At 36.2% G+C, this 21,711-nt stretch overlaps 1 protein-coding gene across 1 annotated transcript in view; it reads right to left on the reverse strand.

The window, feature by feature from the left end:
* Nucleotides 1-19,481, reverse strand: part of Rme-8 (receptor mediated endocytosis 8) — a 251,427-nt gene extending 231,946 nt beyond the window's left edge. The window contains exon 1 of the mRNA XM_089095924.1: nt 19,410-19,481. Within this exon, the coding sequence (XP_088952050.1) occupies nt 19,410-19,474 (65 nt within the window). The 5' untranslated portion in view covers nt 19,475-19,481. The remainder of the gene's footprint in view (nt 1-19,409) is intronic.
* Nucleotides 19,482-21,711: the final 2,230 nt, after the last annotated feature.

Here is a 21,711-nt window from a genome sequence, read left to right on the forward strand (position 1 = left end):
TTAAAATAAAACTCATTTTTTGATGAAAACTCCATTTCCGAACACAATTTGATGATGTCACCTTCGTAAGTCACAACCATAAATGACGTAACAATTAAAAAATATATTATTATAGTAAATAAAGAAGTGAAGCAATAGTAAGAATCACAACGAATTCCATGAGAACACAAATCTTATAAAATGTATGATTCCTTGAATGATAAAAAGGAAGGAAGAATTAAATTCCCGTTTGAGTTTCTTGATCTAATTGAAATTGCTGATTTAACACCACATGACTTAAAACTAAAGAATAACGGAATAATTATGCTAATCCATAATTCAGAAATTTCAGAGGGTAGGTGCAATAGAACACGCCTGGTTGGTACACTGTTATATAACAACATACCAAAAGCAAACATAATTTTGCAGAATAGCTAAACAAGACATTCTTTTTGTATATTTGGAGTCATGCAGAATTATACAAGATATCAAATGAATCCAAGCAGCTAAAGCAAAAGGCATGGACAAAATGCCTGAGGCAATGGTGATTGAAACAGAAGTGTAACATAATTTGCGGTTAGAAGAGAGGGAACAGCAAGGATCACATCGAATCGTAAATGATAGTGATGTGCAATGAAAACTGGGGTTAACAGAGAAACAACAGTGAAAATCATGACGAATTCCAGGAGAAAACAAATCCTATAAAAAATGTCATTATTTAAAGGAGAAACGAGAAGGAAGAATTGAATTCACATCAGAGATTCCTTATTCAAATGAAATTGCTGATTTACCACCTCATGACTTAAAGTTAAAGAATAACATGATAATTATGCTAATTCATAATTTGAGAATCCCATATGTACAGCCAGGCGCTTGTCAAGCACCAGGGCCTGAACGTAGCTTGGGCTCTCCTATATTAAATGAGCAATTATTGTTCGTGTATATACTTATTTTTTCTCAAAAGCAGCTCCATATTTTTGGGGGAAAATTGGCACCCTGGCATTTTCTGACCGACAAAAATACAATCTAGATTGGTCATGAGCTTGAGAAAATTCATTTAAGGCCTTTATTTTGGCGAAAAATTCATAGAGACGTTATATTTATGAGCACAATTCAAGAGCATAAATTACACCCTTCTACCCCAGTAGTGTTTGTATCATTTTTAGTATCTATGATGCATGAAAAAATTACACAAGATGGCAAACTGCTTGGCAGAAAATTACAATTGAATTAACGAACGTGTTATCTTAGCGTCTGTACAGGATAGAAGGAGAATTTAATATTTAGTAGATATCAAATGTGTAAAATTACAAAAAAATGACAAATGATTCTGAATAAATAAAGAAAAAGACATGAAAGAAGAAACAGATACAAATCACATTGAATTGCAAACGAAAATGTAACTTAAAACTAAAGAATAACACAATAACATACTATTACGAAGTTTAAGATATTTCAGAAAATTTTGACTGAATGAGAAACGTGTTAAGCAGGAGGGGGGAATTGAATTCACAAGACAATTTCTTAATTCAACTGAAATTGTCAATTTGCCACCCTATTACTTGAAACTAAAAAATGAAATGATGACTATGTCAATGCGTATTTTATATTTCAGAGGGCACAGGCAATAGAACATATGATTTGAATGAATCTGAACAACTAAAGTAAAAGGCTTGGAAAAAAGTCAGAAGTAATGATGCACGAAAATGAAGCGCAAGCGAGATCTGCGGCTAGAAGACATTTGACAACCAGTATCACAACAGATACATTGAATCCTAAAAAAAAACTGTAAGAAGAAATTCACTGACTTGTTGCTGCTTGTTTGACACCTCATGACTTAAAACAAGACATCAAGACGAATTTCGCATTATCAGCAAATCAAAGATAAGTGAAAACGAAATTTAATAACGCCCATACAAGCCTGCCAAGGGCTAGGGCCCAACATTAAAATCAGCTACTCAGTTCTTTTCCCTTAGAACTGGCATATTTCGGCCACAAAAACGATCTAGATGGGTCACAACTTTTTCACAACAAATATACCAAATCTTAAATGAAATCTGCAGTTAGAAGAGAATCAACAGCAAGAATCACAAAGAGTTCCAGAAGAAAACAAATTCTATAAAACGGATGATTATCTGATGTATTAACAAGGAGGAATTGAATTCATGAAAGACTTTTTAACTCAATAGTTATTGCTTATTTGACACGTCATGACTTAAAACAAAAGAATAACGAATAAATACAGGCCTACCCTTTAGCCAAGCAACTGCGTATTTATTTGAAACATCTTTTTGCTAGAATTATATGCTTTGACTCCTCATGACTTTGAACAAAAGAACAACGAATATATATACCCTTTAACCAAGCAAACGTATATTTAAAATATCTTATTGTTAAACTCATATACCTTTTAAGTATTTTTCTCAGGGTGGTTGTATTGAGCCTAATCTGAAGCCATTACATCAAGAAGAAGATTTCTGTAGTAAGAATTCTGTAGAAAATTATCTGTAGTAAGAATATAAGCAACAGCAAAAATCATATAATATAAGCAACAGCAAAAATCAATATATACAACCCTGCCATGTGCCCAGTGCCATAGATCAACCTCTAATCAGCTACACAGTTTTTTCTCTTACTGGCATATTGACAATTCTGGCCACAAAAACCAATGTAAATGGGTGACAACTTTATCACCACGAATGCATTGAATCATAAACGAAAAATGCAGTCAGAAGAGAAACAACAGCAAGAATATAAACAAGTTTGAGAAAAAACGAGTCCTTAAAATGAGTGAATCTTTGATGCATTAACAGTAAGGAGGAATTGAATGTATGCCAGACTTTCTTAATTGAATTGTTATTGCTTATTTGACTCCTGATGATTTAAAACAAACAAATAACAAACTCCCTTTACTCCCATACTCCCTGTGTATTTATTTAACTCATCTTTTTCTTAAAACTATATGCATTTTTAGTATTTTCCCCAGGGTAGTTGCACCAAACCTAACCTGAAGCCATGACATCAACAAGGTCACATTATCTGTATTTAGACATCAACAAGAAGTTCACATTATATGTAGACAAGCAACAACAAGAATCCATATATGCAAGTCTGTTGTGTGCTGAGTGCTGGGGCTCAGCCTCAAAATTCACTATATAGATTTGTTTTTTAAAACAGGCATATTGACGTTCCTGGCCACAAAATCGATATAAAAAGGTCACAACTTTAAAGAAGAATTACTATTTTTCCCAGGGTGGTTGTGTGGAACCAATGGTGATGTCATGACATCAAGAAAAGGCTCACATTGTTTGCAGTTAAAAGACAAGCAACAATGATAACCAATGTGTACAAGCCTACAGCATAGCCAGGCTTTGGATTGCTTATTGATGAATAGAGTAAAGCAGAGCCCTGCAAATGATCTAAGTTTATCAATTTAGTTTGAATGACTCTAACAATCAATCAATCTAAAGTTTCTCCAGTGCTAATATGTTTCAAAAATTCTGAAATAGCTCAAATGGTTTTCAGAGCAAAGATTAATCTAGTAAAAAGTGGAATATCTTTTGTTAGAATTGCTAAGAAAAAAGTGTCATGAAGTTTTAAATGCAGCAAGAGATTGCTTTGCTAAATTTAATGTGTGGACTGACTGCAGGCAAATTTTGGCTAAACCACCTGGTCAATCAATGATACAAAAGATTCAATCATTTGCAGATTGTGCTTAGATATGGTTTTTTGTTTTTTTTTTGTTTTTTTTTTTTGATGTTTTGTTTATTTTTTTTGCATGTATATTTAATGATTTAATGCCATATCTAAGAATTGTTGTCATTTTTTACTGGCAAGTTAGGAATGCCCCCAATTGAAGGACAATTTTTTAGCTAGAACAATAACCTGTTAGATCTTGTAAGCATAATTAATATTTCTATTGGGCATGTTAAGTGATTTAACCAGAATGAACCCCTCAGTAGCGAGTAAATATGTTTCTAACGTAAGGGAGGCTGTCCAACAGGACGGATATTTTTCAGTTCCGGTTGAATATTCAGTTCCACTTGAATATTCACGGTCTTTGTTCTTCAATTGATCAATTGATCTTCAATTATTTCTGATGGGCTATCTGATGTGGTTGATTTATGCAAGACTTTCTTAGATCCTAAAAATGATATGCTTTTGGATTTTCAAGGCATTTCTCATTGGCACTTGTGATCTTACCTGCAGCCACAAACATTATCCTAGTGCAGCTCACCAATTCTACATGGTAGATTCAGATTCAACTCCAATTGTGGGGTATTGATCAAGCATAGATTTGAATCTCATCAAACTGGTACTTAATGCAAACTCTGAAGAAACTAGTGTAGTTGATGAGTACAAAAGCACCTTTGAAAGTATTGGCCAAATGGGGGGCAAATGCAACATCCATCTAAAAGATGGGCCCATACCTACCATTTACCCAGCTAGAAGAGTACCAGAGGCATTAAAAGACACGCTCTAGAAAGAACCTATCAGAATAGAAAGAGATAGAGTTATTGAAAAAGTTACTGAGCCTACAGAGTGGGTCAACTCAATGGTTATGATCAAAAAGAAGAGTGGAACTGTGCATAGATCCAGTAGATCTCAACAAATACATAAAGCGCCTTTACTACCCCATACCTACCTTAGAAGATGTTATGGCCAAGCTGTATGGTGCAACCATGTTCAGTAAAGTGGATGCTTGATCACGGTATTGGTCATTAGTGCTCTCCAAAACCGCATCAGATACGACAACCTTAAGCACTATATATGGGCACTATCAATCCCTGAGAATGCCCTTTGGCCTGCTTTCAGCACAAGATGAATTCCAGCTTTGCATGGAAGAAACTTTTGAGGGGCGGGAAGGGGTAGCAATTATTATTGATGATATTCTTGTATATGGAGCAAGTCAAGAAGAACATAATGAAAGACTTAGATCTGTTATGGAAAGAGCACTAAAAAAGGTGTAAACTTAAATAAAGACAAATGCTGTTTCAGTGCCAGCAGTGTATGCTATTTTGGGCACATAATTGGAGCAGGTGGAATGCAACCAGACCTAGACAAACTGAGAGCAATCAAAGAGATGCCCAAACCTCAATGCTGTGCAGAGCTACTTACTCTCCCTGAAATGTTGAACTATCTTTCTAAATACATACCAGATCTATCTACTAGAAACTATAGCCTGAAAGACATACTCAAATTGGAGCCATTCTCTTGGAGTCCAGAAAATTACCAAATGCTGTTGGAACTCAAGCAGTCTACTGTGTCAAGCATTTCCTTCTCCAAATACAGCAGCTTGAATATGGAATTTCAAGTTGATGCATCCAGCCAGCACACCTCTGCTCTGATGGAGAGGTAGCACCCTCCCCCCCCCCCAACGGTGCAGAGATTAATGCTACAACTCCAGCCATACAATCTTCATCTGCAGTTCCAACCAGAATCAGAAATACCAGCTACCAATGCCCTTTCTCACCTACACCATCCTGATATTGATGAGAAACTAGAGACAGAAATAGACATGTATGTATATCTGATATCGAGACACCTAACTATAAGCAATGATAAAGTTATACAAATCCAGTAAGAAACTGTCAAAGACAGTCAACTGAAAATTTTGTCAGAAACAATCCATGAAGGCTGGCCAAAGTGCAGGAAAATGTGCCAGGCAGAGGCATGTCTGTTCTGGAATATCAAGCACAGACTGTCAACAATCAGAGGCATTGTATTCAAAGGTGAGAGATTGGTCCTACCCTAAGCATTACAGCCAGACATCTTGAAACAACTCCATGCTGTACATCTTGGTATAGAAATGACCAGGCAAGGGGCCCAGATGCTGGTTTACTGGCCAGGCCTGAATACAGACATAGAGCATTATGTCCTTAAATTACCTTGTCCAGCAAAATAAGGAAAGATCCTGTAGAGTTGCTGGTCAGTGATGATGGGGAGTCACTGGTTTGGCGGCGTCCCACTCTGTTTTCCATGGTTTGGTGGACCAATTCTTATCAATGCCAATCTTGAATGCATTGACAGAGGGAGCAGTGACAGCTACATTGGGTATACTGTTCCCGGGGCCCACCACTCTATTCGAGAAGTAGTGGTTGCGGAGTCTGCTGTGAGCTCTCTTCCTGAGCAGCTTCTTACTATGCCCTCTTGTCCTGGATCATTCGTCAAGTTGGAAAGGACTCTGAGAAGAGGAATCAGCATGCAGTAGCTTGTAAGCCATAATGACATCGCCCCTCCGCCGTCTATAGACGAGTGTTGGGAGCTGTAGTTTGTTCAGGCGAGATGGATAGTCAAGGTTCTTGCATCCATCAACAGCTTTGGTTGCGCGCCTTTGAACAGAGTCTACTTTCTGTTGGTCACTCTTATTCAGAGGCGTGGCAACACACATCCCAAACTCCAGCAATGGTCGCACGAGACCCTTGTACAGCTTTGTCATGACTTTAGATGATCTGCTACGTACTTTACACTTAATTATTCCGAGGGTCTGAGATGCTTTGGCAACTGCTGTATGTGTGTGTTTGTTGAATTTTAATTCTTCATTGACGACTATTCCCAAATCTCTTTCAGCTGCAGAGGAACCAATCAATTGTCTAGAGCCATCCCCCCCACTCATATGGTACTGCCACTTCTCATTCTTTTTCCCAAAATATACCGCCTTGCACTTCTGGATGTTAAACTCAAGCTTCCATTGGCAGGCCCAAAGGGAAAGTGCATCCGGGTCTTCCTGTATGGTGGCTCTAGTTGCTGTCGACTCTGCGGGTCCAATAAGCTTTGAATCATCGGCAGCTGGACTATGGTAGCCTACAAACTGAACAGTATTTTACTTTGAGGCTTTACCATAAAAAGTTTATATACCTTCCTTTCCAAGAAACTTTAGTAACATGATAGCTAGAGACATTATTTTCTTTGGAATGATTCACCTTCTTCTTCTTCTATTTAACAGCAGGGCTTTTTAGTAATACTATTTAGCCCTTTTCCTTTTGCTTCATTCTGCGGGCTACAGAGCTACTGGCTTGATTGCCTCATATTTATTAGATATTTTCAGATATCTTTCAGTAGATCTTTTGACTCTAGGAGTTCAATTATGAGTTGATAGATGTCGATCTTAATGCTGTGTTTGCAGGTATGGTTGGCTAGGCTATTGGCTGATATTAAGATTTTGTGGTGTTTGAAGCATTTCATCACTTTATACAGCAATGTATTCTGCGCAAATATCAGTATGTTACGTTAAAACTTGCAGGGGTTAATTGATTCATTATTCATATTGCAATGCCTGCAAAGAGGGGACAGGGGAATTGAACCACTTGAATTAGCAAACTTGTATGAGAATGCAAGAAAATTTAGTCCATTTGTGCCAGAACGAATTCTATGGTAAATTTTAGAAAAATACTTATTGGGAAAGGGGGAAAGGATAGGATTATTCTTATTAAAATTAATATCTGATAGTCTCCATTGGTAATTGGGATTGGTCTCCCACTTGGCTGGTCAATATTTATAGCATTTTTTTGTATTTCATCAACCTGATGATTACCACTTATGCCAGAGTGGCTAGGAATATACTGAAAATAAGTTCTTATGCCACTTGAAGCAAGTTTATCTATAATACTGAGACAATGATAAGTGTCAATGTCCAACTTATACTGAGGAGCTGAGGCCAGCAACTCAAGGCTTGATAAGGAGTCCGAATAAACTATAATATTATTTGAATTTGCAATCAAAGGTTGGTTTTCCTTAAGGTGTTCTAATGCCATGATTATGGCATTTAACTCAGCAGACATTATAGATACATTATTATATAATCTCTCGCCCATTGCAATTTTCAGGTGAGGAAAGAAAGCACCACTTGCTACCTTCTCATTCATTTTTGAAATGCTGTTGGAACTCAAGCAGTCTACTGTGTCAAGCATTTCCTTCTCCAAATACAGCAGCTTGAATATGGAATTGCAAGTTGATGCATCCAGCCAGCACACCTCTGCTCTGATGGAGAGGTAGCACCCCCCCCCCCCCAAGGGGGCAGGGGTTAATGCTACAACTCCAGCCATACAATCTTCATCTGCAGTTCCAACCAGAATCAGAAATACCAGCTGCCAATGTCCTTTTTCACCCACACCATCCTGATATTGATGAGAAACTAGAGACAGAAATAGACATGTATGTATATCTGATATCAAGACACCTATCTATAAGCAATGATAAACTTATACAAATCCAGTAAGATACTGTCAAAGACAGTCAACTGAAAATTTTGTCAAAAACATTCCATGAAGGCTGGCCAAAGTGCGGGAAAATGTGCCAGGCAGAGGCATGTCTGTTCTGGAATATCAAGCACAGACTGTCAACAATCAGAGGCATTGTATTCAAAGGTGAGAGATTGGTCCTACCCTAAGCATTACAGCCAGACATCTTGAAACAACTCCATGCTGTACATCTTGGTATAGAAATGACCAGGCAAGGGGCCCAGATGCTGGTTTACTGGCCAGGCCTGAATACAGACATAGAGCATTATGTCATTAAATTACCTTAAATCGCATTGTCGAACAAAATAAGGAAAGATCCTGTAGAGTCGCTGGTCAGTGATGATGCGGAGCCACTGGTTTGGCAGCGTCCCACTCTGTTTTCCATGGTTTGGTGGACCGATTCTTATCAATGGCAATCTTGAATGCATTGACAGAGGGAGTGGTGACAGCTGCATTGGGAAGACTGTTCCAGGGGCCCACCACTCTATTGGAGAAGTAGTGGTTGCAGAGTCTGCTGTGAGCTCTCTTCCTGAGCAGCTTCTTACTATGCCCTCTTGTCCTGGATAATTCGTCAAGTTGGAAAGGACTCTGAGAAGAGAAATCAGCATGCAGTAGCTTGTAAGCCATAATGACATCGCCCCTCTGCCATCTGTAGACAAGTGTTGGGAGCTGTAGTTTGTTCAGGCAAGATGGATAGTCAAGGTTCTTGCATCCATCAACAGCTTTGGTTGCGCGCCTTTGAAAAGACTCTATTTTCTGTTGGTCACTCTTATTCAGAGGCATGGCAACACACATCCCAAACTCCAGCAATGGTCACACGAGACCCTTGTACAGCTTCGTCATGACTTTAGATTATCTGCTACGTACTGTACGCTTAATTATTCTGAGGGTCTGAGATGCTAATAGGTCGGTAATTGGCAGCACAGTTCCTGCTTCCACCCTTGTGAACAGGTGTAATATTCGCATTTCTCCAATCTTGAGGGACTTGTTTTGTGTCAAGAGACTTCTGGAACAGTTTTGCTAGGGGGAGGGCAAGCTCCACATTAGCCTCTTTCAAAGTTAAAGGGTTCAATGAGTTCAAAGTTCGATGTCCAGAGTTTCCATGAACATGTCATCAAACCAGAAAGAGCCTATGATCAATCATGAGATATCAATTTCGCCATGGCAAAATTTTGCATCTGACCTATTCACATTGAACAATACTGACTATTTCATGAGAAGTGGACTATCATAGCCATTTTTTTTAAGTAGACAAACTCAGTTCCACTATATCAAAGGCTGTCATCTCTAAACTGAAATCCCAATTTGCCAGATATGGCATTCCATCTATACTGATATCTGACAATTACCCTCAGTACTCCTCAGTTGAATTTCAAGAGTTTACCAAAACTTGGGGATTCACTCAGAGAACATCAAGTCCAACATATCCCCAGTCTAACAGCCTTATGGAAAAAACTGTCCAGACAGCAAAGAATCTCCTGACAAAGGCCTCAGAAAATAATGAAGACCCATACTTAGGACTGCTTGAATAGAGGAACACACCTGTGGACAGACTAGCCTTGCCATCCCAACTTCTAATGAGTTGTCAACTGAGATCTCGCATCCATGTACTGCTGGTCACTTTAAAAAAAAGTGGTCAGCAGTTGTAAATTCATGGAGAAATGTACAGTTCTTCAGAGACAACAGAAGCATCATCATGACAAGGCATCTAGGCCAGTACCATCAGTAAAGGTGGGGAAATCAGTTGATGTGCAGAAGGCTCCAGGTGGGAAATGGAGCAGAGCAAGATTAATTGCCCAATCTGAGTCACTGCAGTCTTACATAGTTGAGGCAGAGGATAGATCTGTCATCAGACAGAACAAAATACATCTCTCAAGCTGCCTTGGAAACAACTCTGAGACAAAAGACATGAGTGGTCAAACTGGGAGGGTTTTGACCCTATTTGCTACCCCAAACAAGGCTGTTCTGCTTCGGAAATGACCTCTGCCACTGGTAAATCAGCTCTACAGATCACTGCTCTACTCTTTACCACTAGAATGGTTGAGGACAGAGATCACCCAAGTGGAATCGCCAGTTCAGCCATGTCAAGCAGCACCTGGTTCCCAAGTTGGTGCCAGAACATGGTCTGGAAGAGTGATCATTGCATCAAAAAGATTGAACCTGTAAATTGTTATATGTATTGAAAGTAGGCACTGTGTATACCCAGAGTACACACCAGGGAAGTTAGCCTAGTGCCTTCTTGTGTTTTCTTAAGAGGAGTATGAGTGTTAGTGTGAGAGTAGAATTAATCAGTGCATAACTGTAATGTGTACCTAGAGTAAACATTAGAGAAGCAAGCCTAGTGCCTTCTTGTGAGGTATATAAATTGTTAGTGATATTTTGCTCTGGCATAGTATGGAAAAAAATGGTGTACCCATGAACCATGTTGTTCAAGGTTAAAAGAAGGGAGATGTACTGTTTGATATTATATTAAGATTGCTTTACTTGTGCTTTAGTATTGTATTGCTTGTGCTTATATTGCTTTTTTTGTAGGAGCCTGGGTTTAATAAACTCATTACACAAGATTGTTGCACAGTGCATCCATTATGAGAGGGGAATTTAGCAGAGTTCAAGCAAAGCTTTGGGAGAAGGTCTCTCATGCAGTTTATACACAGTGTCAAACCAACAGATTAAACCTGGTGTTGACTTACTTCCTAAAGACATCAGGGGACTTTTGGATCAATAGACCCAAAACTTGATATGAAGTATTTTTGAAATCCCAGTTAATTTGGGAAAATCGCAAGCAAAAGGTCTTGGAGCTTAAGGGGGTGGCATCAACTTGCTTGTTTTATGCAGTCTACTCAATTTCAATGGTGAATTCCAGATTTCATTGTATAGTTGCTGTATGAAGCAAAAGGACTACTCAAAAAAATCAACTTGACCTCTTTTGTCTCAACTTTGCACATAGTGGAAAGTGTACTACTTTATAAAGCAGTTCCATAGATTTCTTGGACATCTTTAAACACTAGACTGAGGAATAAGTTTTTCTCAAATAAAGCTGTCAGCTTGTCAAACTCCCTTAATGAAAAAATAGTGACCTTTACCAGCATAGACATGTTCAAGTCAACAGTGGACAGAAAAAGGCTTAACAAACCATGGTGCACCTTTTGGGACACCCCAGGTAATTAATTGTCATCACTGAAGCTGACAGACACAGGATTTGTCCTATTGCAAGCAAGTGTGATTTAAGGTAGAATAACCTACTCCAACTTAATATTATAATCCTAGGCTATATTTCTAAAGCACTAATAGATAGTGCTAAAAACATTAGAATCGACTTCAGAGGACAATTTATGTCATGGGAAGATGTTTTTGAAATCCCCCTTCCCCCCAAACTCAAAATTTTCCAAAATTCTACTTTAGAAGCTTTTTAAATATTTCTAAAGCACTAATAGATAGAGTGCTAAAAACATTAGAATCAACTTCAGAGGACACATTATATCACGGGAAGAGGTTTTTAAAACCCCCCTTCCCCCCAAACACAAAATTTTCCAAAATTCTACGTTAGAAGCTATGTAAATATTTCTAAAGTACTAATAGATCGTGCACTACAAATATCAGAATCGTCTTCGGGGGACAAATTATTTTACAGGAAGATGTTTTTGGAATCCCCCTTCCCCCCTAACTCAAAATTTTCCAAAATTTTACTTTAGAAGCTTTTTAAATATTTCTAAAGTACTAATAGATAGAGTGCTAAAAACATCAAAATCGCCTTCAGAGGACACGTTATATCACGGGAAGAGGTTTTTAAAATCCCCCTTCACCCCAAACACAAAAATTTCCAAAATTTTACTTTAGAAGCTTTTTTAAATATATCTAAAGCACTAATAGATAGATCGCTACAAATTTCAGAATCGACTTCAGAGGACACGTTATATCACGGGAAGAGGTTTTTAAAATCCCCCTTCCCCCCTAACTCAAAATTTTCCAAAATTTTATTTTAGAAGCTTTTTAAATATTTCTAAAGCACTAATAGATAGAGTGCTAAAAACATCAGAATCGACTTCAGACGACACTTTATATCATGGGAAGAGGTTTTTAAAATCCCCCTTCCCCCAAACTCAAAATTTTCCAAAATTCTATTTTAGAAGCTTTTTAAATATTTCTAAAGTACTAATAGATAGAGCGCTACAAATATCAGAATCGACTTCAGAGGACAAATTATGTTATGGGAAGATGTTTTTGAAATCTTCCTTCCCCCCAAACTCAAAATTTTCCAAAATTCTACTTCAGAAGCTTTTTTAAATATTTCTAAAGCGCTAAGACATAGAAAGCTACAAACAGCAGAATCAACTTTAGAGGACAATTTGTTTCACGGGAAGATGTTTTTGGAATCCCCCTTCTCCCCAAATTCCAAATTTTCCAAAATTCTACTTTAAAAGCTTTTTTAAATATTTCTAAAGAAATGATAGATAGAGAGATAAAAATATTAGGATCAACTTCAAAGGACACATTATATCATAGGAAGAGGTTTTTAAAACCCCCCTTCCCCCCAAACTGAAAATTTTCCAAAATTTTATTTTAGAAGCTTTTTAAATATTTCTAAAGCACTAATAGATAAAGCAATACAAATATCAGAATTCACTTTAGAGGACAAATTATGTTATGGGAAGATGTTTTTGAAATCCCCCTTCCCCCCAAACTCAAAATTTTCCAAAATTCTACTTTAGAAGCTTTTTTAAATATTTCTAAAGTGCTAAGACATAGAACGTTACAAACAGCAGAATCGACTTTAGAGGACAATTTGTGTCATGGGAAGATGTTTTTGAAATCCCCCTTCCCCCCAAACTCAAAATTTTCCAAAATTCTACTTTAGAAACTTTTTAAATATTTCCCAAGCACTAATAGATAGAGCACTTCAAATATCAGAATCGACTTCAGAGGACAAATTATGTTACGGGACGATGTTTTTGCAATCCCCCTTCCCCCAAAACTCAAAATTTTCCAAAATTCTGCTTTAGAAGCTTTTTAACTAACAACATCCCATGACATCACTTATCCTCTTAAGTTGATTCCGATGTTTGTAGTACTTTATGTCTTATCTAGACCCCAGCACCATGCCGGCACATCAACCAAACGCTGCCAACGAGAGGCTCGGTTGACCGCCACTGAAGTGTCACAATGTTGCTGGCCTGCTGCTGGAAGAGGCGGGGGTGTTTGGTTGACTTTGAATTAACTTTGCGGCAATTCTTTATTGTGTCAACTGCAAAATTGAAGCTTTTCTTTTCTTGTGAGGTTTAAGTATTTTGATTTTCCTGATTAGAAATTTAGAAGGGCTTGCACTATTCCCAAATTTACGGGGATTTTCCCAGAAATCTCTGTGCCACCCCAAATAAAATTTGATTCCCGAAATCCCCGAAAATCATCCAATCATGTTGCCACCCCTAGTGATTTATCACTAGTGACTATCCCTGCCAAATATTACTTTTTATACCATAATTCTTCACTACTCTCTTGTACCTTAATTTTCGTCTCTTGTGTTACTTTGCATATAAACCAGACAGATATGATTGCAAAATACACGGTTTTTCATGTGTTGACAAACGTATCGTCTTTATGAGATTAAGTAATAAAAGCAAGTTTTTTTTTAAACTGAAAGTAAGGAGCGACATTAAAACTTAAACCGAACAGCAATTATTCCGTATATGAAAGGGACTGTCCCCTCCTTCACGCCTTGCTCTTTACGTTACTTTAGCGTAAAGAGCTAGTGACTATACCTGCCAAGTATTACTTTGTATACCATAATTCTTCACTACTCTCTTGTACGTTAATTTTCGTCTATTGTGTTACTTTGAATATAAACCAGACAGATATAGTTGCAATATACACGGTTCTTCATATACTGAAAAAAGTATCGTCTTTATGAGATTAAGTAATAAAAACAAGTTTTTTTTTAAACTGAAAGTAAGGAGCAACATTAAAACTTACAACGAACAGCAATTATACCGTATATGAAAGGGACTGTCCCCTCCTTCACACCTTGCTCTTTACGTTACTTTAGCGTAAAGAGCTAGTGTTGAGGAGGGGACAGCCCCTTTCATATACGGAATAATTGAAAGTAAGTAAGAACTGAAACTGAAAGTAAGGAGCAACGTTAAAACTTAAAATGAACAATAATTATAAACAATATTCAGGAAAATCAAAATACTTAAACCTCACAAGAAAAGAAAAGCTTTGACTTTGCGGTTGACGCAATAAAGAATTGCCGCAAAATTAATTCAAAGTCAACCAAACACTGCCGCCTCTTCCAGTGGCACGCCAGTGACGTTGTGACACTTCAGTGGCAGTCAACCAAGCCTCTCATCTGGCAGCGTTTGGTTGATGCGCCATCATGGTGCTGGGGTCTAGGTAAGACACAGAACGCTACATACATCAGAATCAACATCAGAGGACAAGTTATGTCATGGGAAGATTTTATTTAAAACGCTTCTACAGTAGAATTTTGTAAATTTTGGTTAGTTGGATAGAGGGGGATTAAAACCTCATCGTTCCAGACTATAATTTGTCCTCAGAAGTCGAGTCTTTTATGTTTTGTGCTACTTCTATAATTGCTATAGAATGTTTTAAAAGCTTATACAATGGAAATTTGTACCATTTTTAGTGTGGGGGGAAGGGGGATATTATGAAACTCATACCGTAACATAAATTGTCCTCTAAAGTCGATTCTGCTGTTTGTAGCATTCTATGTCTTAGCGCTTTAGAAATATTTAAAAAAGCTTCTGAAGTAGAATTTTGGAAAATTTTGAGTTTGGGGGGAAGGGGGATTTCAAAAACATCTTCCCATCACGTAATTTATCCTCTGAATTCGATTCTGATATTTCTAGCGCTCTATCTATTAGTGATTTATAAATATTTAAAAAGCTTCTAAAATAAAATTTTGAGTTTGGGGGGAAGGGGGGTTTTAAAAACCTCTTCCCGTAATATAACATGTCCTCTGAAGGTGATTCTGATGTTTGTAGCACTCTATCATTGATTTTTTTATATATATCTTAAAAGCTTTGAAATTAGGATTTTGGAAAATTTTGTGTTTGGGTTGAAGGGAACTTACAAAAAACTCTAACCATGGCATGACGTGTCCTCTGAAGTCGAGTACCCGGTATTAAGCACTCTAAGTCTTAGCGCTTTAGAAATATTTAAAAAAGCTTCTGAAGTAGAATTTTGGACAATTTTGAGTTTGGGGGGAAGGAGGATTTCAAAAACATCTTCCCATGAAATAAATTGTCCTCTGAAGTCGATTCTGATTTCTTTAGCTCTCTATCTATTTGTGATCTACAAATATTTAAAAAGCTTCTGAACTAGAATTTTGGAAAATTTAGAAAATTTTGAGTTTGCGGGGAAGGTGGATTTTAAAAACCTCTTCCCGTGATATAACGTGTCCTCTGAAGTCGATTCTGATGTTTTTAGCACTCTATCTATTAGTGCTTTAGAAATATTTAAAAAGCTTCTAAAATGAAATTTTGAGTTAGGGGGAAGGGAGATTTTAAAAACCTCTTTCCATGATATAACGTGTCCTCTGAAGTTGATTCTGAAATTTGTAGCGCTCAATCAATTAGTGCTTTAGAAATATTTACATAAGCTTCTAAAGTAAAATTTTGGAAATTTTTTAGTTTGGGGGGAAGGGGGATTTTAAAAACCTCTTCCCGTGATATAATGTGTCCTCTGAAGTTGATTCTCATGGTTTTAGCACTCTATCTATTAATGCTTTAGAAATATTAAAAAAGCTTCTAAAGTATAATTTTGGAAAATTTTGAGTTTGGGGGGACGGGGGATTTAAAAAAAATCTTCCCGTAACAAAAATTGTCCTGAAGTCGATTATGATATTTTTAGTGCTCTATCTATTAGTGCTTTACAAATATTTGAAAAGCTTATAAAGTAGAATTTTGGAAAATTTTGAGTTTGGGCGGAAGGGGGATTTCAAAAACATATTCCCATAACATAATTTGTCCTCTGAAGTTAATTCTGATGTTTGTAGCCCTCTATCTATTAGTGCTTTATAAAATTTTAAAAAAGCTTCAAAAGTGGAATTTTAGAAAATTTTGAGTATGGGTAGAAGGGGGATTTCAAAAACCTTTTTCCTTGCTAAAATTTATCCTCTAAAGTTGTTTCTTATGTCTGTAGTGCTCTATCTACTTGTGATTTATAAATATTTTAAAATCTTCTAAAGTAGAATTTTGGAAAATTCTGAGTTTGGGGGGAAGGGGGATTTTAATAACCTCTTCCCGTGATATAACGTGTCCTCTGAAGTCAATTCTGATGTTTTTAGCTCTCTATCTATTAGTGCTTTAGAAATATTTAAAAAGCTTTTAAAATAAAATTTTGGAAAATTTTGAGTTAGGGGGGGAGGGGGATTTTAAAAACCTCTTCCCGTGATATAACGTGTCCTCTGAAGTCGATTCTGAATTTTTTAGCACTCTATCTATTAATGCTTTAGAAATATTTAAAAATCTACTAAAACAAAATTTTTGAAAATTTTGAGTTTGGGGGGAAGGGGGGTTTTAAAAACCTCTTCCCGTGATATAACGTGTCCTCTGAAGTCGATTCTAATGTTTTTAGCACTCTATATATTAGTGCTTTAGAAATATTTAAAAAAGCTTCTAAAGTAAAATTTTGGAAATTTTTGAGTTTGGGGGGAAGGGCGATTTTAAAAACCTCTTCCCGTGATATAACGTGTTTTCTGAAGTTGATTCTGATTTTTTTTAGCACTCTATCTATTAATGCTTTAGAAATATTTAGAAAACATCCAAAACATCTTCCAAAAACATCTTCCCGTAACATAATTTGTCCTCCAAAGTCAATTCTGATATTTGTAGTCCTCTTTCTATTAGTGCTTTAGAAATATTTAAAAAGCTTCCAAAGTAGAATTTTGGAAAATTTTGAGTTTGGGGGGAAGGGGGATTTTAATAACCTCTTCCCATGATATAACATGTCCTCTGAAGTCAATTCTAATGTTTTTAGCACTCTATCTATTAGTGCTTTAGAAATATTTAACAAGCTTCTAAAGTAGAATTTTGGAGAATCTTGAGTTTGGGGGGAAGGGGGATTTTAATAACCTCTTCCCGTGATATAATGTGTCCTCTGAAGTCAATTCTGATGTTTTTAGCACTCTATCTATTAGTGCTTTACAAATATTTAAAAAGCTTCTAAAGTAGAATTTTGGAAAATTTTGAGTTTGGGGGGAAGGGGGATTTTAAGAACCTCTTCCCGTGATATACTGTGTCCTCTGAAGTCAATTCTGATGTTTTTAGAACTCTATCTATTAGTGCTTTAGAAATATTTTAAAAGCTTCTAAAGTAGAATTTTGGAAAATTTTGAGTTTGGGGGGAAGGGGGATTTTAAAAACCTCTTCCCATGATATAATGTCTCCTCTGAAGTCAATTCTGATGTTTTTAGCACTCTATCTTTTAGTACTTTAGAAATACTTTAAAAGCTTCTAAAGTAGAATTTTTGAAAATTTTGAGTTTGGGTGGAAGAGGGATTTCAAAAACATCTTCCCATGACATAATTTGTCCTCTAAAAACAATTAGGGGTAAAATACCTCTTTTTGGGAAAGACCACTTTTCTTTGGCATTTCAGAAAAATAGCAATGGGTTTTTGGACCACCCCTTTTTACTACAACATGTAGCAATGTGAGGGCAGTAACAAGAACCCCACCTTCTTGGTCAAGTTTTCACCAATGATTTGTCAGCATAAATTGAAAATATGGTCTCTGTTTTGAAAAGCAATTGGAAAGAAAAATTATATTTAAATATTTGTGATTTATAGAATGAATATCAAGCAATAAAAGTTACATTTCTAGAATCAGAAGAAAATCAGCTTTCTGTCAATATATGAATAAAACTAAAACACTAAAAGGATATAGGCCTATACATCAAAATATGATAATTAGTATTTCCAAAAAGAGGTCCCTGCAGGTAAGTCAATAAACTAAGAATTTCATGTCTCTGATCTTAAATAATCTGAATAATAACCATATTGATGCATAGCTTAGACTTTTTGCTATTCATTAATATACCCAATCCTTCTCAATTCCTCTTTGGTAACAAAATGTGAGGGTTTTAGTTTTACATAATTTTGCTCAATTGGATACTGGTTTTTTACCCTAGGTTATTTTTACTGGTCTCTCTTGTCAAATCCTTTCCCTAATTAATACAGTTTAAATGGTCTTATCAACACAGAGGTGTTTGGCATGTGCCTGCTACCCTCAAGGGTAAGGGTTTCTGTTCCAATAGTCAAAGGGTGGAGTCCCCACTTTAGCCTATATCTAATCCATGAAAGTGTCCCTTGTCTAGCCTAGAATCTTCCCAAGTTCTAGTAAGCCCATGATTTTCATCTCAATTCACTTAAAATATGGTTTTGGTAAAATTCTACTTTAGTTACTTTTACCTATCATGGAAAGGGGTGAACTTAGGAAAATAAAACTTTCAGGGATGGCTCTACAGGCTAAAATATGTCCTGAGAAGGTATTTTGAAGTAATTATATCCTCTTCTTCTCTCTCTAGAGGATCCTGAAATTTGCCTACATGACAGGTCTATACCTATTGAAATTTTTTCAAAACAACATTTCACCTTAATTTTCAGTTGTAAGATTCTTTTTCTCTGGCTTTAGTTCTGAAAATGCAATTCTGTTATTTGAGTAGTATTTTAAGCCATTTCAATGTTAATTTTCAAAATTTAGGAAATGTATTTGCATATCTTTAAAACTCTATAAATCAGGACTGAGCAAAGTTGTGAAGCTGAAAACAATTTTGTTGGACTTCATTTTAAGCAGAAGATCTATATTACAAGGTTTCACTTTAATAACACACAGATTTTTTAAAGGTCATCAAAGGTCAGGGCCCTCTAGAGGGAGAAGGAGTGGAGGTAGGTACTTCAAAATACCTTCCCGGGACATACTTTAGCCTGTAGATATATCCCTGAAAGTTTCATTTTCCTAACCAAACTCCTTTCCAAGACAGCCAAAAGTAGCTAAAGTAGAATTTTACCATGGTTTTTAATCTTTTATGAGTCTGTTTCTAGCCTACCCAAAAAAATAAAAATTGTAGGCCTATTGTTAAACCAACAATTTGATCCTGAAATTTACAGCTAGACTACGGTATCCTACAAACTGAACAGCATTTTACTTTGAAGCTTTACCATAAAAAGTTTATATACCTTCCTTTCCAAGAAACTTTAGTAACATGATAGCTAGAGACATTATTTTCTTTGGAATGATTCATCTTCACCTCCTTAGCATATTTACCTTGTATTTCTTTCTTGAAACTGCGTGAAAACTAAATACAGCGTTTAGAATAACATAGACAACCAGAGTAGTTAGTCTTTGTCTGGTTTCAGGGGCTAATTTCGCGCATGTTTTATATTTGGAAAGTCTTCTATTTCAGAGAAAGCTTCATTTCTATAGAAACTTCTTCATAATTAAAGCAAGAAAACAAATTTTGGACTTCTAACATTTAAGGAACATATTTTAAAGTGGTCACCATGCATACTGAATAGAACAAAAAAAAATTATTGTTGAAATCCAAAAGCTTCGAAGTTAAAAATGGACTAAAATTTAAAAGTAATGACCTTCAAAGAGTAGGTAACAATAAACTTACAAAATTCTGACATTAACAATCGGTTAAAGCCAGTCTCCATTTGGCAGATTCTGCCAATCTGCCATCTTGCAGAAAAATCAACGTCGAAGGTTGCAGTATCTGCAAACTGCCAATACGGAGCCCAAAAAGAAGTCTCTGTCGAAATAAAATTTGCAGATTGGCGGTGCAGATTTGCAGAACCTGCCAAATAAAGACTTGCTTTAAAAGACAAAACCGTTAAACTCTATCCAAAATTTTGAAGCTGCATATATATATATATATATATATAAAAAATATATATATATATATATATATATATATATATATATATATATATATATATAAATATATATATATATATATATATATATATATATATATATATATATATATATATATATATATATATATATATATATATATATATATATATATATATATATATATATATATATAGAATTACTTGCATTAATTATAATCACAGGCAGTGCAATCAAGTTGCCTAAGTAAAGAACAATGTTGCAACAATATATTATTTATTTCTTTTTTTTATTTAGACCAGGGCATTTCATATCGAAGGAGTGTCGTAAAAATTTTAAAAAGGGCACATTCGGTTAGATATTGGAATGGCTAGTGCCCTTTTTAGTAGTCGAAAGTGATTGGCAGGCAACTAACACCCCTTCCACGCCCATCATTTCCCCAAACACATCTAACTAAAATTTTGAGATATCCATTTTGTTCAGCGTACTTGATTTTCATATAGAAAATATGTTTTTGAGGAGGACACTCCCCCACAACCCTCAAGGCAAGGGTTTTAAGTTATGCCCGGGGGACATATAAGAACGATGTTCTCACAATGTATTATTTATTAATTTTTTCCTGGGCACTTCGTATGGAAGAATTTGTCGTAGAAAGTTCGAAAAGGGCTCATTAAATTAGAAATTGGAGTGGCTTGTGCCATTTTTAATAGTCGAAAGTGATTTGCAGGCAAATAACACCCCTTCGACGCCCACCATTTCCCGAAACACATACAATCAAAATTTTGATATAGCCATTTTGTTCTACGCAGTTCAGAGTTCAGGAAATAATACCTTTGAGCAGGACACTCCCCCCACAGTCTTCAGGGCAGGGGTTATAAGTTATGTCCTGGGAGCATGTAAGGTTTTTTCGAAATCTATGTCGTAAAAAACTTGAAAAAGGGCTCATTCGATGGGAAATTCAAAGGGCTAGTGCACTTTTAAGAGTCGAAAGTGATTTGAGGGCAACTAACCCCCCTTTTACACCTATATTTTCCATAAACACATGCAATAAAAATTTTTAGATAACCATTTTATTCAACGTAGTTGAAAGTTTTGGAAATTAGGTCTTTAAGGATGACAACCCCCCCCCCCCCCCACAACCCTCTGGTTAAGGGCTGTAAGTTATGCCCTGGGGGCATATAAGGTTTTTATTGAAAGCGTGGTCGTAGAAACTTCAAAAGGGCTCATTTGATTGGAAATTGAAATTGTCCTTTTTAATAGTCGAAAGTGAGTGGAGAGTAATTAACCCCCCTCTTACGCCCACCATTTCCCCAAAAACATTCAATCAAAGTTTAGAGATAGCCATTTTATTCAACGTAGTTGAAAGTTCTGAAAATTATCAGTCATGATTCATTGCTCAACCGGTTAAGACCGTATTGCTTGCTATCGCCCACTCTATGAATCACGTAATGAAACGAATGACGATGGATTATTGCTAAATTGTCTGCATGCTGTGATATAATGAAAACTTTGTACAATCTGATAAAAGACAATCTGAAAATACAAGCCTTTCCCTAAATAAAACTCAACAATCGAAATGATTAGCCGTTATTCCTCCAAAGTGATTTAAGGCTCAAATTATTC

Source organism: Artemia sp. Qi Xiang Cuo, chromosome 10 (genome assembly GCF_049724085.1).
Source record: "Artemia sp. Qi Xiang Cuo chromosome 10, ASM4972408v1, whole genome shotgun sequence".
NCBI lineage: Eukaryota > Metazoa > Arthropoda > Branchiopoda > Anostraca > Artemiidae > Artemia > Artemia sp. Qi Xiang Cuo.